Raw genomic sequence first — 16,286 nt, forward strand, 5'->3', positions numbered from 1 at the left:
GGGATATGTAAGGGATATGTGCTACAGAAGTCTTCATCTTGGAAGGTCTCAGTGCAACCCTTGAATCACAAAGGGATTTATATCTATTTTTACTGGGGAAAAGCTCCACACCTTTAAATGGGAAGTCAGCTACAGTTACTTGTGTGTTTTTCAAAATACCAACTGTGTTCAATCAACTAGTCTGTTGTAATAACAGCAACAACTGTGCCAAGGACCTGTCCCAAGAGCTGTTACCTATTGGCCATGTTTTTGTTAACATCCACCTTGGTGCCTCACTCACTGTGCTACGAACATTCAAGGCCCAAGTCAGCAAATACCAATTCTCATGAGGAACACTTTAAGCAAGTCCTGGCAGTTGGTGATTGCAGGGCGTGTAGAGGCAGATGACATGCTGTCTATGTTCGAACTGTTCTGATTCTCAAAGCTTTTATTTCTGAATTATCTTTGGTCTGCCTGACCTTGGACACCAGGCAGCAACAGAGAACTGGCTCCATTATAAACACAAAAATGTCCAAAGCTGAAGTGTGTCAGAGTCCTCTGCTGATGATGCTAGCATGTCATAGAGTTACAGAACAATTAAGGTTGGAAAAGGCCTCCAAGATCACCAAGTCTAATTGCCACCCCATCCCCACCACGCTCACTGAACCGTGTCCCCATCGAGGGGGTCACACAGGAACAAATGGTTAATGGGACTGAAGGCTTCCATGAGAAGAAATGGCATCTGCAGTGCCCACAGACCAGCACAGAAAACAGCCATGTACTGGGAAGAGGCGAAGCCCAAATAGAGGCTAAACGCAAGCACTGAAGGCCTTGACCAGGAGGTTGCTTACAACCCAATAAACGAGAAAGTGTCATTACTTGTGTTGTTTAAAGGCAGCCTACATTAATATTCAGACTCAGCCTCTTCACTTTTAATTCAGCAAAAAGCAAATTTCAATTCTCAGAACGTACCACACACTGTACAGAGTTTGTAGTCACTCAACTGAGGGACTCAACAGACAGTTTTGGAATTTTAACACAGCCAGTTCAGAACTGCACATACAACTCACTTCTTCTGCCTTGGAAACTGGAAGGAAATTATGTGGATCTGTGCTTAAGCCTTTTTGGGAGACTGCTGCTGAAAGTGAGGGGTTTGGCTTGTCTCTTCAGTGCCATTTTGTCACTGAAATGTGAGAACGTTTTTTCCAGTTTTGTTTCTCATTCCCTTAAGGGAACAGTAATTCATTTACAGCTTTGGGCCAGTGAAATCTTCAGCAGAACACCTTGCTATTTTCCCCTGTGTAACTTAACAAGAAAGAAAAGTGCAGTGCAAACCGTGATTCAACGTTTTTGCATGTTTACAAGTGAGCATTCATGCAATAATTTACATACATAGAGATAAGTTTATTTAGCTCTACCTAAATGCTTTCCGTCGATATGGATAACTCAAAAGAGCTTGGGTTGGTGCAGAGAATGTGTGTTAACAAAGGAAATAAAGTAAACTTATTACGTGGAATGTCTCCAGCAGAATCACTCTGCTTTGTGAGCAGTGCAGCCTATGATACAAGACCAGTCCTTCTCAGAACAGCTTTGAAAGCAATGTTCTATTTAATAACAAGAAAAATTTCTTTAGCAATGTTTGGGTATTGCTTCAGTCACACTCATGTAATGGCATCTATTTCAACAGAAGAAAATCACTCCGTAGAGGAAAAAAAAAAAAGCAGCATTGCAAACTGTTCCTCTTTTAATGGACGCTGTATACACACTTTGAAGTAGAAGTGTTATTCAAAACACATTAGAAGAGCTCTGGTGATACAAAACCCATGCTCTGTGTTTTTCACCTCTCTGAGAAGCAAACGATAAATGCTGCAGGGTACGCCTACCTCTTTGTTGGTGTTGGTGCTCCAGAGGACATGTGGGTCACCATGGCGTCATTCATGTTAGTCAGAGGTCGAGGGGGACTGAAATAGAAAGAGGAATTTGTTCCAGTTACTGATTAAAAGAAATAAATTAGAAAACAAAAGCAATAGTGGGAAAAAGGGCATCACTGTTTCCAGTGACACTGTTCGGGCAAAGAGCAGCAGGATTTGCTTTGCACAAAGGTACTTAAAGAGCTTGGACTGCACTTCTCTAATTAGTTTTTGTGATTTCTGCACTGCTTGAAAATGAAGGTGAAACATTTGTGATTACATAACTGACCTTTGGCACTGTCCAATTCTTCAAAGAGATGTAGGAGACATTCAAGTTGGGGGAAATATCCGAAATGCCCACAGAGGTGAGGCACTGACTGGTTGCAGTAAACCTTCATTCTAACAATGACTGCGTACACCTCCCAGTTGGGTTTTATTTCTAGTGAGTTAAATCTAAGTTAGCTGGAGAAATCATGGAATCATTCAGGTTGGAAAAGACCTCTCGGATCCCCAAGTCCAGCCCCAGCCCACCCCACCGTGCCCACTGCCCACGTCCCTCAGTGCCACGTCCCCACGGTTCTGGAACACCTCCAGGGATGGTGACCCACCACCTCCATGGGCAGCTGTGCCACAGCAGCACCACCCTTCATGAGAATAAGTCTTCCCTAACATCCAGCCCGAGCCTCCCTTGGAGCAACTTAAAGTCATTACCACTTCTCCTATATCTAACAGTTGTTTAACTATCAACTAGTAATGCCTGGACTCAGGTCACTCTTTTAATAGGGATGGAATTAATACAGATTACTGCATGACAGCTGTCACTCTTTTTTTGCTGAATCCTTCGGATTGCATTTACTGCACTTACACACATACAAACTCAACATAAATGGAGTCTTGAATACCTTTGCTAACCTTACAGCTGAGTTTTGTTTTATAACCTGGACAGTCCTACACTATTAAGATTTGTAAGGGATACTGTGAGCCCTTCTGGCACTGCTCAGGGCCCCCCTTGCAGCCCAGGCTGTATTTCTTTGTGGAGAGAGAATTACAGAGAATTACAATGAAAACACAACCAACGCAGCCAAGCAGGCACAAACCAAAGGTATACATTAGATGCACAAAACTGTAAAAACATACTGATATTAACTCACTTTACACTACAGAGAGTGGCTGACCTCTACCTATTATTATTCCATTTTACAGGCATGCTGACAGAAACTTAAAGGGACTTGAAAATAAACAGTTCTGTGGCTGCCTACCTACATATATTTATGTAGGCAAAGGTTAACATAAAGCATTTCTAGGAGCGCAGCCAGCAGACGCTGTGGTCAAGTTTGTGATCCAAGAGAAATTTGCATGAGGTTAAACAGAGAGCTTGTAACAAAGGAGTAGTACCCGAATCCATATGGAAACCTGGTTCAGTTTACTAATTAAAACAAAACACCACCGTACGCAATAAATAAGAGTCGAATATCCTGAGTTGGAAGGCACCCACAAGGATTGACTCCAATTCCTGATGGAACGCGGTTGTACATAACTGTAAAAATAAAACCATCCCAGCTGGCACGTGAATCCTTCCACTTCCCTCTATAAGGTGTCAGCAGGAAAAAGCAGTAAAACAAGGCAGATTCCTTTTCCTGGGAACTTTACTATTTCTCATACAGCAGGCTAGGAAAGCACAACTCATCATAACTCATTAGAACAAACAAGTATTAACTCTGCTTTCTTAATTCTTCCTATGCTACTTCACACTTTTTTTTTTCTGAGATAAGAAAGACATCACTGACTATAAAATGCAATTTGATTTACTGAAATTCCTACTTTCTATTGCAGGATGTATCCACAGAAGCAAAGAAATAGCATTCCTTTGCTTAACAGCCATCAGAAGCCCTCTGGGACACTTCCACGAATAGCGCTGTGCAAACTAATCTCTTTCTATTACAACCTATCAGGAAGGATTCAAAGCAAAAGCAGCACGACTTGCTTTCCTCATATCTCATTCTTGGAAGAACTGTGTCAATACAATATGATAATAGCACAATAACGCACCCACTCAGCTTTGTTTCTCAGGGAAGACCAAAGAGAATTTCTCCGAAGAACAGACATGGCTGAGGTTACCTACAGCAGGCACAACCCCAGCCCCCCATAAACACAAATGCTGTGATGGTTGAAGCGACACAAGCAAGGTTGTGCCCCCAGTACAGATTTCTTCTTTCCCACTGCTGCAGCTTTTGCTTCACTTGCATGTCTTGGCCACCTGCACATCACACTCTAATTGCCCAGTTTACCATGCTAACAAGGGGCAAGGCTGCATTTCAACAGAACCATAGAACCATTCAGGTTGGAAAAGACCTCTCCGATCCCCGAGTCCAACCCCAACCCACCCCACCATGCCCACTGCCCACACCCCTCAGTGCCACATCTCCACATCTCAAACACCTCCAGGGATGGCGACCCCACCACCTCCCTGGGCAGCTGTGCCACTGCATCACCACTCTTCCAGAGAAGAAATTTTTCCTACCATCCAACCTGCATCAACCCATTCCCACCATGCCCTCTCATAGAATCACTGAGGTTGGAAACGACCTCAAGGATCACTGATAATTGATGATAATTCAAAAACCAAAGGAGGTCATACTCTTCCAGGCTAGTGTATAAAGTAAGATTGTTGGCTGGTGCTCCTAGTTGACTGAAATCTCAACCAAGCAGTAGGAAAGAAGACAGGAACACACACTGGCATTTGCCTGCAAATCTTCCATCTGTATGGAACTTTTGCTGCAAAGCTGGTTGTACTCAGTGCAGCAAGGACAGCGGGCTGCAGGAGAGCTGGATGCCTCCCCAGCAGGCACCATGCCAGGCACTGCAATGGGACAGGAGGGACAGCAAACAGATCGCTCTGCTCACTCCAGAAACCATCACCAGACCTCAGCAACTGAACGGAAGAGTGGAGGGGGGGGAGCAGAAAAGGAGCATCCTTCATCAGTGGGGGGGGGATAATGCAATTTTACTATAGACGCAGCATTCTGTAAGGATGACATGAGCAATGATATCTTTCCCTGTCATATTGCAAATTCTCCAACAACTGTAATAACAACACGAGTTGCCAAAAATGTGAAACATGGTCCCAAGCACATGGAAACTAACAGTATATGCAGCACTGTGGTTTGATCTAAAGCTGATTCCTTTATCTTCATTTATTCTTTGATATAACAGCTCTATGGCTTTTCGTCATAAACCTGCTTGAGGATGGAAGTTTGCTGATGATACCAAATGGTGTGGAGTGGCAGATACAACAGAGGACTGCACTGCCATTCAGAGACCTCGACAGGCTAGAGAGATGGGCAAAGAATATCATGAAGTTCAACGAGGGCAAGTGTTGAGTCCTGCATCCTGGGGAGGAATAACGTCAGCCATCAGTACAGGTTAACCTGCTGGAAAGAAGCTCTACAGAGAAGGACCTGGGTGCTCTGCTTGACCAATGGCTGATCAATGGCTGACCAATGGTTGAATAAAAGATGACCAAAGGTTGGCCATGAGCCAGCGGTGTGTCCTTATGGCCAAGAAGGCCAATGGGACCCTGGAGTGCAGTGCACAGAGCGAGGCCAGCGGGGTGAGGGAGGTGATCTTCCCCTCTGCTCTGCCCTGGGGAGGTCACATCAGGAGCACTGCACCCAGTGCTGGTCCCTTCGATTCTGTGATTCTGTATGAATCTGTGAAAGTGGTTCCAGACTCCTTCCTTAGACATAGCCTTACTAATCCTCTTTGTGTCTGAAGAATGCAACAATAACCTGAGAAACTTCTGGAAATTAATTGTGCCAGGCCTATACTTGTTTCACAGTCTGTCAGCCAGGACGTTAGTGGGTCACATCACACATCTGAGGACAGCACCTGACGGGAGAAATTTTCTCTCCAGCATTCCCTTTACTGAGCAAATTTGTTCTTCTATCTAAGAGGACAATTCTTTTAGTGTTATTTGCTATATAAAGTCTTATCCTCTAATTACTCAGTAAGAAGGAAGAAATAAAGAATGACTTCTTTTGAGCCATGTATTATATGCAGCAAAGACCATAAAAAAGGCCTGTTATTTATTATTCAAATCCAAATAATGATCTCCTGCTGCCTTCCGACTCTGCCTACGTGCTTGGCTAAGTAGAGTATAAGATCGATACGACCAATTCAATAACAAGCACTGAAGGCAGGCCAGTGAAGAAAAGGAAAACCTATTTAAAGATGCAATAGCTGGTAGCGACAAGTGAAACTTCACAACAGAAAGCAAGGAAGAAAAACAGGAACAACTAAAAGCTAGAAAACGTGTTTTTCACAGAGGTATCTCCAAACCTCCTACTTGAAGACAAATCTGTGGTGATTTGATGGTAACCTATGCATAAATGTGATTTATCTCTAATAAAACCAAGCAGCAGTACTCAAGCACAGATATATCAAAATCCAAGGGACAGACAGCAAATGAACAAATCCTGCTTGGAAGCATCCTTGCAGATTTTAAATAATGAGGGCAATAAAGCACACAAACCAATCTCATGGCTGCAGCAAGTTCTTCCTGTTGGAAACATGAGTGCTTTTTACAAAATGCATGATTTCTTGTATTTTCTACTTTGCACAGGAAATAATTCAGAGAAATCTCCCAATCTTGGTTGCATTTGTGGTTCTGGTTAGAGGACCGTGATGACTCATTGGGAAGTCACAAACTCTGAATTAGCAAATAATCGCAGTAGCATCTGTGCGTTTGTTTTCAGCTCTTTTGCCCCAAAATGTGAGGGGTAAAACTTCACAGCAGGATGAGTTTTGGCAACTTTTGGTTGCTGTATATACATATATGTGATTTCTTAGAATGCTTGGAGACGAATCCATCATCCATAAGGAAAAGTTTTAAGGAGCTGCTCTGGAAGCCAGGATATTTAAAACATGACCCCACAGTGAGAAAATGTTAAAAAGAGTTGAATTGTTGAAGTTCTATTCTTATTCCAGAACTCTTTCAGATTAGATTTCTTCAATTTGAAGTGAAAAGGACAATGTGAGTGCAACAGCTACATCAAGCTAAAGGGGGGAAAAAGATTAAAGAAGTGATCAAATGCAGCTGGAACTGCACTGGGGCTGTGGAACACAAAAGAGCAGCAAAGCTGAAGGCATGGGGTTGAGATGCATAAGATGAGCACAGGACATGCCACAAGCAATAGCCACAGTAGCAATCCATTCAAAAGGAGTTTGCTCATGTGCACTTCCCCTGCAGCTGTAGGCACGGGCAGAGGGCAACTGAATCTCAGTCACTGCTCACCTCACCTTGACTCCAATCCAGTGCTCATTCGTCACAAAACTGTTTGAGTTGGAAAGGACCCTTCAAGGTCATCTGGTCCCTGCAATGAACAGGGACACCTACAACTCCATCAGGTGCTCACAGCCTCGTCCAGCCTGACCTTGGGTGTCTGCAGGGACATCCACCACCTCTCTGGGCAACCTGTGCTACTGGCACAGAATAACAGCAGAATTATGAAGGTTGGAAAAGACCTCCAAGATCCCCAAGTCCAACCCCAGCCCACCCCACCGTGCCCACTGCCCACGTCCCTCAGTGCCACATCCCGACGGTTCTGGAGCACCTCCAGGGACGGTGACCCCACCACCTCCCTGGGCAGCTGTGCCACTGCAGCACTGCTCTTTTGGAGGAGAGTTTTCTCCTGATATCCAACCTGAACCTCCCTGGCACTACTTAAGTCCATTACCTCTTGCTCTACCTTTATCATGAAAAACCTTTTCCTTATATCCAATATAAATCTTTCCTCTTTTAGTTTGAAACCATTTCCCCTTGTCCTGTCACAACAGATCCTGCTAAAGAGTCAGTGTCTTTCTTTTTTATCTCACCTGGGAGGCAGGAGGGCAAGCACGGGCTTCAGTTCTGACCTTACCTTCTGACCTTATCTATTCTTATCTTCAGATTGGATACTAGGAAACATTTCTCCTCTGAAAGAGCAGTGATGCAATGGCACAGCTGCCCAGGGAGGTGGTGGGGTCACCGTCCATGGAGGTGTTCCAGAACCACTGTGGCACTGAGGGATGTGAGCAGTGGGCACGGTGGGGTGGGTTAGGCTTGGTGAACTTAGAGGTCTTTTCCAAACTTCATGATTCAGTGATTCCATTCTACGATTTGAGATCCCCAATAAATTGAGCAAACGCCTCCAGCAGAAAGTTACTTGTTATTTCCATTGTAAAATAAAAGAAAGAGCTGATTATTGAAGTGCACCTCGCTTGCAGCAAAGAACGGGGATGATCTACTTGTTCCATTTGTTTTCTGCACAGGTAACAGAGGCAAACAGACAGAGGAAACCTGCATTTATGGGGCAAAGCAGCTCTCTGCACAGCCAAACCAAACTTGGGGATGGAAGCACACCTGTGGTTACCCCAAAAGGCAAAGAAATTTCTCTGCAACCCTCTACCAGTTCCCCAAGGGGTTCAGAAATATGGAAATAATCTTTCTAATGATTATGATGTAATGAAAACAACAGAATGACAGCTCTCGGGTAGGCACCGAGCACTGCCTTTGCACTTGGGATTGTGGGGAAGGCTGCGAGATGACTGTCAGCAGCTCCTCACTGCACCGTGCCACGTTCTGACGGTGCATTTGGATGGGGAAAAAAAAGAAGAGGAATTGTTTAAAAATAGCTGCCAACACTCCTGCAATGAGAGCACCAAGGGCACAGGCACCCGCGGGTGTGCTGAGCCAACGCTTTTCCTATAGGAAGAGAAGGAACCCGTAGGATGGCATCGGGTCTCACCGCTCCATCCCAGTGCAAATTAATGACTTTCGAAACAACAACAAAATGTCCTGTATAGGTGACAGATCGATGGCTGCTTTGTTCTCTTTGTTATTTTCAACAGAAAATGGCCAAGTGCTGTTCTGACGTTATTCAAAGTGTTGGGTTTTTTTTTTTGTTGTTGTTGTTTATTTGTGGTGAGGAATATGTTTTAAGCTAAGTTTCCTACATCATCATAAGAACCTTTTATGTCTCTTTAACTCATTTTGCACCGTGCACCGAGCAGCGATCCAGCCGAAAGCTGTCTTGTGGCAAAGCACAAAACACAACAGAACTCCCTATAACACAGCAACAATTCAAGTTAAAGATGTATAATACCCCCCAAATAGCAGTGCTGCCCTCAGGATACACTGTGTGTCCGTTGTGTAGACAATGCGATATACACATAAACAGTGCAATGTATGCATCTACAGCACAGTATAGACATACGCAATGCAATATAGACACCTATAATGTAACATATACATTAACGACCCCGAGCTCATCGCTGCACCCATTCATTGCCTCTAATTAGGAATATGCAAACTACTCACCGCAACAAAGCATCGCTCTTAATTGTGCCGTTCGCTTCTCCGACGCCACGTTTTAGGCATTCTTGTCAGTGTGCCACATTTTAGGACGGGTCCGTCTGTGCCAGCTGTCACCCGGCGCTGCTCCCGGCCCCGCCCCGCGCACCACCTCCGCTCCCCGTTCCACTCCCCCCGGTCCCAGCGCTGCCGCCGGGGTCGGGATTCGAACCCGCGGCCCCGGATGCGCCGCACGGCGGCGGTTACCGCGGCAACCGCAGACCGGGACGCATTCAGGCTCACGAGGCGGTCTCGGATTTGCTCTTCCCTTACAGTGAAGAACTACGGTGGCGACTGCGTTGAGAAATAGCGTTTTGTAGCTGGGAAGGTGCTCTGTCAAAGAGGGATGTCGTGCTCTTTGTTGTCGTTTTCACGGAAATTAAATAGGAGGCATTACTTTTGGAGCAGCCCAAGACAATTCCTCTTCACTCGGTGTGGCCCAGGCAAGCCAAAAGGTTGGACACCCACGACCATTGATAGAGATGGTGAAGAGCACCAGTCCCAAGAGGGACCTCTGGGGGACACCACTCATCACCGCCTCCACCCGGACATAGCGCCGTTGACCACAACCCTCTGGCTGTGATCTTCCAACCAAGTCTTTACCCACCAGTAATCCATCCAGCTCTCAAATCCACACCTCTTCTACAGAGAGATAAGGATGCGGTGCGGCACCGTGCCCAAGACCTCACACAAGTCGGGGCAGATGACAGCAGCTGCCCTTCCTTTGTCTGCTGATGTCATCATGTCACCTTCCATCATAGAAGGCCACCAGGCAGGTCAGGCGCGATCCGCCCTCGGTGAAGCTGTGCAGGCTGTCCCTGACCAACTGCTCATCCCTCATGTGTCCTAACATGTCTTCCAGGAGGATATGCTCCGTGACCTTCCCAGCACAGAGGTGAGGGTCACCACCTTGTAATGCCGTGGGTTCTCCTTTCTCCCTTTCTTAAACATGGCAGTGATGTTTCCCTTTTTCCAGTCATAGATTCATAGGACCACAGAATGGTTTGGGTTGGAAGGGACCTTTAAGCTCATGTAGTTCCAACCCCCTGCTGTAGGCAGGGTCACTTCCCTCTAGCCCAGGTTGCTCACAGCCATCCAGCCTGGCCTGGAATGCTTCCATGCAGGGGGGCATCCACAGCCTCACCGGGCAACCTGTTCAGTGTCTCACCACCCTCACAGCAAAGAATTTCTTCCTGATATCTGGTCTAAATCTGCCCTCTTCCAGTTGAAAGCCATTTCCCTTCATCCTGCCCTTATAAAAAGTCCCTCCCCAGCTTTCCTGTAGGCCCCTCCAGGTACTGCAAGGCTGCTGTGAGGTCTCTTCAGGGCCTTCTTTTCTCCACATAACACAGCCCCAGCTCCCTCAGCCCGTCTCTGTAGTGGAGGTGCTGCAGCCCTCTGATCATCTTCGCGGCCCTCCTCTGGACCCTCTCCAACAGCTCCCTGTCCTCCTTGTGCTGACGGCTCCAGAACTGGACGTAGTACTGCAGGTGAGGTCTCAGGAGAGCAGAGCAGAGGGGCAGAATCCCCTCCCTCGCCCTGCTGGTCACACTTCTCTTGATGCAGCCCAGGATACAGTTGGCCTTCTGGGCTGCAATCGCACACTGCCAGATCACGTTGAGTCTCTGCAACCCAGACACCGGACCTTGCCCCCGGCCTTGTTGAACTCCATGAGGTTGGCATGGGCCCACCCCTCCAGCCATCCCAGGGCCCTCAGGATGGCATCCCTTCCCCCTCGCGTGTCACCTGCAGACTGCTGAGGGTGCACTCGATCCCACTGCCCACGTCGCCTACAGGGACGTGAAACAGCGCCGGTCCCGGCACCAATCCCCGAGGAACGCTTCTGGTCAGCAGTCTCCATTGGACGCTGAGCCGCCGACAGCTCTCAGTGCAGCCCTCCAGCCAATTCCTACCCAGCAAGCAGTCCATCCATCAGATCCATTCTTCTCCAGTGTCAAACGCTTTGCACAAGTCCAGGTAGATGACATCGGTTGCTCTTCCTTTATCCACTGATGCTGCAGCTCCATCAGTCAGGCACAACTTGCCCTTGGCAAAGCCATGTTGGTTTACCACCAATCACCTCATCTTTATTCTCTATGTGCCTCATTAGGGCCTGCAGGAGGATCTGCTCCGTGACCTTGCCAGGCACAGAGGTGAGACTGACCAGCCTGATGTACCTTGGATCTTCTTTTTTTCCCTTCTTGAAAATGGGGGTTAAGTTTCCCCTTTTCCAATCAGTGACAGCTTCACCAAACTGCCATAACCTTTCACATACAATGGATGGTGGCTTGGCAACCTCATCCGTCAGTTCCCTCAGAACCCAGGGATGGATCTCGTTGGGTCGCGTGGACTCATGCACCTTCAGGTTCTTTAGGTGTTCTCAAACCTGATCTTTACTTACAGTGGGCAGATCTGCCTTCTCCAGGTTCTTACCATTGCTTTCTGTAATTTGGGCAGTGTGGCCAGAGCCCTTGCTGGTGAAGACCGAGGCAAAGAAGTCATTGAGCACCTCAGCTTTCTCTGTATCTTTTGTGACCAAGTCTCCAGTTTCCTTCTGGAGGGCTTACATCCTCCCTGACCTTTTTATCACCGATACATCTGTAGAATTCCTTCTTGTTCTCCTTTATATCCCTGGCTAGAATTAATTCTGTCAGGGTTTTAGCTTTCCTAATCTGACTCCTGGCTGCTTGGACAACTTCTTTGTAGTCCTCCCAGGTAACCTGCTCCTGCTTCCAATCCTTATGGACTTTCTTTTTGAGCTTAAGTGAGTCCAGGAGCTCCTTGGTGATCCACGGAGGCCTCCTGGCATTCTTGCCTGCCTTCCTTTTCTCAGGATGATCTTAGATGTCTTTTCCAATCTAAGCCATTCTACGGCTCTATGAAAACATGAGCTATGTATCAACAAAGTCTTTTTGAATGCATTAAGGTCCTTCAGATACCAAAAACACCTGTCAGTTCACAATTTTTGAAATCAAGTGGTCTTAGTGGATTTTTACAGCTACCATAGAAGATTTAAGACTTTTCATTATGAAGTATATACAAATTTAGTCTTGATAAACATTGTGGATGAAGAAGATTCATTAAGTAGTAAGTAATGCTGGAATGGTGATCACAAACAGTAATCCAGATCAACAAGCTAAGGTTGTTAAAACAAACTATTTGAATAGACCAAATACTAAGTGACCTCTCTATGACATCTCTGGTGTCACAGTTGGATGGGCTATGGGCCATGGGCCACCTGATCTAGTGTTGGCAATCAGCCCATGGCAGGGGATTGGAACTATGACATCTCTGATGTCGCAGATGCAGAGAACAGAGCTGTGTTTCAGAAGGCAGTGGTTACAAAAAGGATCAGGGATTGTAGCAGGCGTGTAAGGCAATCTGCGGGCAGCAGAGCTAACCTGATCCTGCAGCACAGACATGGAGATGTACTAGTGCTTGGATCAGCAGAGAAGGGAAAAAAGAATAAGTGTTGGAAATGAAACATCGCTTAGGTGAAAAATCTGAAATAAGACACAAATATTAAGCAGGAATGATGAGCACTCCCTCAAACAATTACTCCAGAACTGGCACTTTTGTAACCTCTCAAAACCAAGAAGGTGTGCCTTTGTGTTAGATAACCTTTCCTGGACACAAATTACTGGGCTTGGAAGGGAAGGAATGTGGTGACATTTAATGATCAATGAGTACCAGGTGGTCAGAGAGGCTGGTTTAATATTTTCTGATCTTAACTTCTATGAAAAGTCATCTTTGATGTATGTTTGCAATAAATACCAGCAACCAAAGCATATCTCTGGTTCCTTTGCTTTGTGTTGATGGGAATTTTATTTAAGCTGATTTGGATCAGCAAGCCCCACTTTTAGAAGAGACTTGTACTGTCTTGGAGTTTTTTTGCAGTCCTTACATGAGGGTTTTCCTGGAAGCTTCCCTACACAGAAGGAAACCTGTGATTTGTTTGCAACTGTCACTGAAATTCAGCAGCCTGATGAGGAAGCCTCAGCTGGATGATGAAGGAGCACAACAATGCTGTATCAGATCTGCTGCTGTCCCCACCCAAAGCAAGGCAGTTTCGGCAGCAAAGCACTCTGTAATATTTTAGAGAAGTGTAAAATGATACCCTGATAAGCAGGTTTATCAGCACCACGCTGCACACCACCCTCGTCCTCCTGGCAGGAGAGAGGAGCTTTTCTTCCTTATCTAATCCTCAGAGCTTTTTGGCAACTGCAAGATAAAGATTTTTACCAAAAGCAGACTTACTAACTTATCTGAGGAGGTTTTAGGTCCCCCCCAGTCACACTGCAAAAGCAATAGGAATCTGGGTCAAGAAAAAGACAGGTTTGTAGGCATTTTCAGGGCAATGCTGTACCCCTGGAGGCTAACATGAGTGCAAGGAGAAGACCTCACCCTTGGTGCTGGGTGGTGGAGAGGTCCCAGTCAGCTTGATTTCTGTTCATTTTTCAAGCCTTATAGCAGCAGTAGATAAGGGGATCTGACCTCTGGGAGATCATTGCTCCCTCCAGGGCTTTAAGTTGAAGCAATGGCAGATACCCAACTCATTGATGCCTGGGGAAATGTTCACGGGGAAAAGAAGGGAACAGTCAACAAAGTTTTTGAATTGTCAAACAAGATAAAATTCCTGGGCATGTATATCTGATGGACTGGAAACGTTTGTAACCCACAGACTGGCATTCTTACTGTAACACCTTCACAAAGACCTTACAAACTATGTTTAGCACTATCAGTCAATAGCACCAACACGAATGCATGGAGGAAAAAGGATCTGGAGGTGGGTAGTCAGTAGATGGCTGAACATGAGCCAGTAGTGTGTCCAGTTGGCCAAGAAGACCAAGCCTTGTATCAGAATTAGTGTAGCCAGACTGCCTTATGGAGCAGATCCCTGGTGCTCCTTCAGTAGATTCCGTGAAGTTCGCACATGGAAACTGCTGTATGTGTTTTCCATAGATCATAAGGGCAGAAGGAAATACTACAGTAAGAGAACTTCTGTCAAGCACAGAACAAAACCAGACTGGCATTTGTATTTGATTAAAAAATACTCTCCTCTTGGTTTTCAAGTTTCAGTACTCCACCACTTTCAATTTTGCTAATCTATTCTAACCACTACTTACACTTACTATTAAAATCCATTTTTTATTTTCATTCTGAATTTGTCTAGCTTCGTCTCCAGGTCAGTCCATGCAGAAGCCTGTCTGATAAAGGTCCCTGGATGACACTTCCTCTTCCTAGGACAGATATTTCTAAAACTATCAAATCATTCCAATACCGATGCATTAAATACCGTATGACTTGAGCTGCTGGAGTCTTTGAACTCCTGCTTGTGCAACTTCCAGTATCTCTTCCCAGGCCTCGAATTCTTTTCACTGACCTTTTCAACCTTTCCATCTTTTTGGTCTTGCAGTATCTGCCTGTTTGTGGGTGCTCTCATCAGTTTGCTGACCAGGACCACTCCACCACCCAACACCAAGGGTGAGGTCTTCTCCTTGCACTCAGGTTAGCCCCTGGGGCTACAACATTGCCCTGAAAATGCATATTCAACCAATTATGTGCCATGACCTCCACAACTTTTGGAGTCATTTTTCTTAGCATTCTGTCCTTTTAATCTTCTTCATACCTCCAATAGTTTTCTAATTTCATAGAATCATAGAATCATTCAGGTTGGAAAAAAGACCTCTAAGATCCCCAAGTCCAACCCCGACCCACCCCACCATGCCTACTGACCACGTCCTTCGGTGTCACATCCACACTTTTCTTGAATACCTGCAGGGATGGTGACCCCACCACCTCCCTGGGCAGCTGTGCCGCTGCATCACTGCTCTTTATGAGAAGAAATGCTTCCTAATATCCAACCTGAATCTCCCCTGGTGCAACTTAAGGCCATTACCTCTCATCCTACTACTAGATACCAGGGAGAAGACACCAGCCCTCACCTCAGTGCCTAGCAGTGATTTCATATTTTTCCTCCTGGCCATTAAAACATGAATTAACAGCACAGAGGCCAGGTCTGCAGGACTTAGTTTCTAACCAAGCAATTCAGCTATAATTCAGCAATCTTCCTGTTCAGTTACATCAAGGACAACTAGCTCAGCATTTGGTTTTCAACCGGCTGTGTATCTGTTGATGATTGTTTTCTAAATCATGCAATGCTCATCCTAAGTGCATTACTTCAACACTATCACTTCACTAATCAAAACTAATCTGATCAAGAAGATACAAACTGTGTCTGACTACCTTACGCTGCCAAAAGCCCCTGTATGCTGATTGGCACGAGTTAGGTTTCTATTTACTGATCAACAAATTAGCTTCTATACTGCTCCATTAGTTTATTTGCCATCAAAGTCATGTTGGTAAACTCAACGTGTCAGATACTGCCCTGTGCGATTTCAATCTCTCTCCCTCCCTGGAAAAAGAAAGAACAGGCATTTTCCTCCTGCACTCTGGGAACTTTCCCATTGCTCCGAGACATCAACAGCCATCAGCAAGTGTCCAAATTAAGGAATTTTGCACCTATTTCAGTTGGGACTGAAAACATAGAAGGTGCAATTCCAGATCCTTCTGGATTACCTCTGAAAGGGACCAACAGCACACCGTACAGCTGCTCACCAGCCAAGCCACAGCCTGGAAACTGCTCTGGAAACTCTCATCAGTGCTGATCAATTTTATTATTTTAAGGCAGCAACAGGACAATTTCATTCTGTTCTTTATTATCTACACTAACAACGTATGCCCATTTCTCTGTCCCCTCAGCAATCCTTTTTTTCAAGTCCCTCTCCCATACTGCATAACTCACAGTTTGCATTCTTTCTACCGATCTTTTCTTGCTCCCTGGAGCAGTGCAGCTTCCTTCCTGCCACCCTTCCAAACCTCTCCTGCAAGGTGACACTTGGCCAAGTGTTCTTAGACAGCTCCTAGTTATTAATATCTTTATGTTCGCATTATTTACTCAGCTGACATTGATTCCAGCTTTGTGAGACAGACTGCTGAGTGCTGTT

The 16,286-nt window shown here is 45.7% G+C and overlaps 1 protein-coding gene across 29 annotated transcripts in view; it reads right to left on the reverse strand.

Moving 5' to 3' along the window:
• DTNB (dystrobrevin beta) overlaps positions 1 to 16,286 on the reverse strand; it is a 140,621-nt gene that overhangs the window by 72,978 nt on the left and 51,357 nt on the right. For all 29 annotated transcript variants that reach the window (XR_005858621.2, XR_005858622.2, XR_005858620.2 and 26 more), the window contains one exon: positions 1,863 to 1,940. Coding sequence is in view for 25 of the 29 variants with exons in the window: in XM_046939422.1 (XP_046795378.1) it covers positions 1,863 to 1,940 (78 nt within the window). In the remaining 4 variants the exon portion in view is untranslated. The remainder of the gene's footprint in view (positions 1 to 1,862; positions 1,941 to 16,286) is intronic.

Source organism: Gallus gallus, chromosome 3, assembly GCF_016699485.2.
Source record: "Gallus gallus isolate bGalGal1 chromosome 3, bGalGal1.mat.broiler.GRCg7b, whole genome shotgun sequence".
NCBI lineage: Eukaryota > Metazoa > Chordata > Aves > Galliformes > Phasianidae > Gallus > Gallus gallus.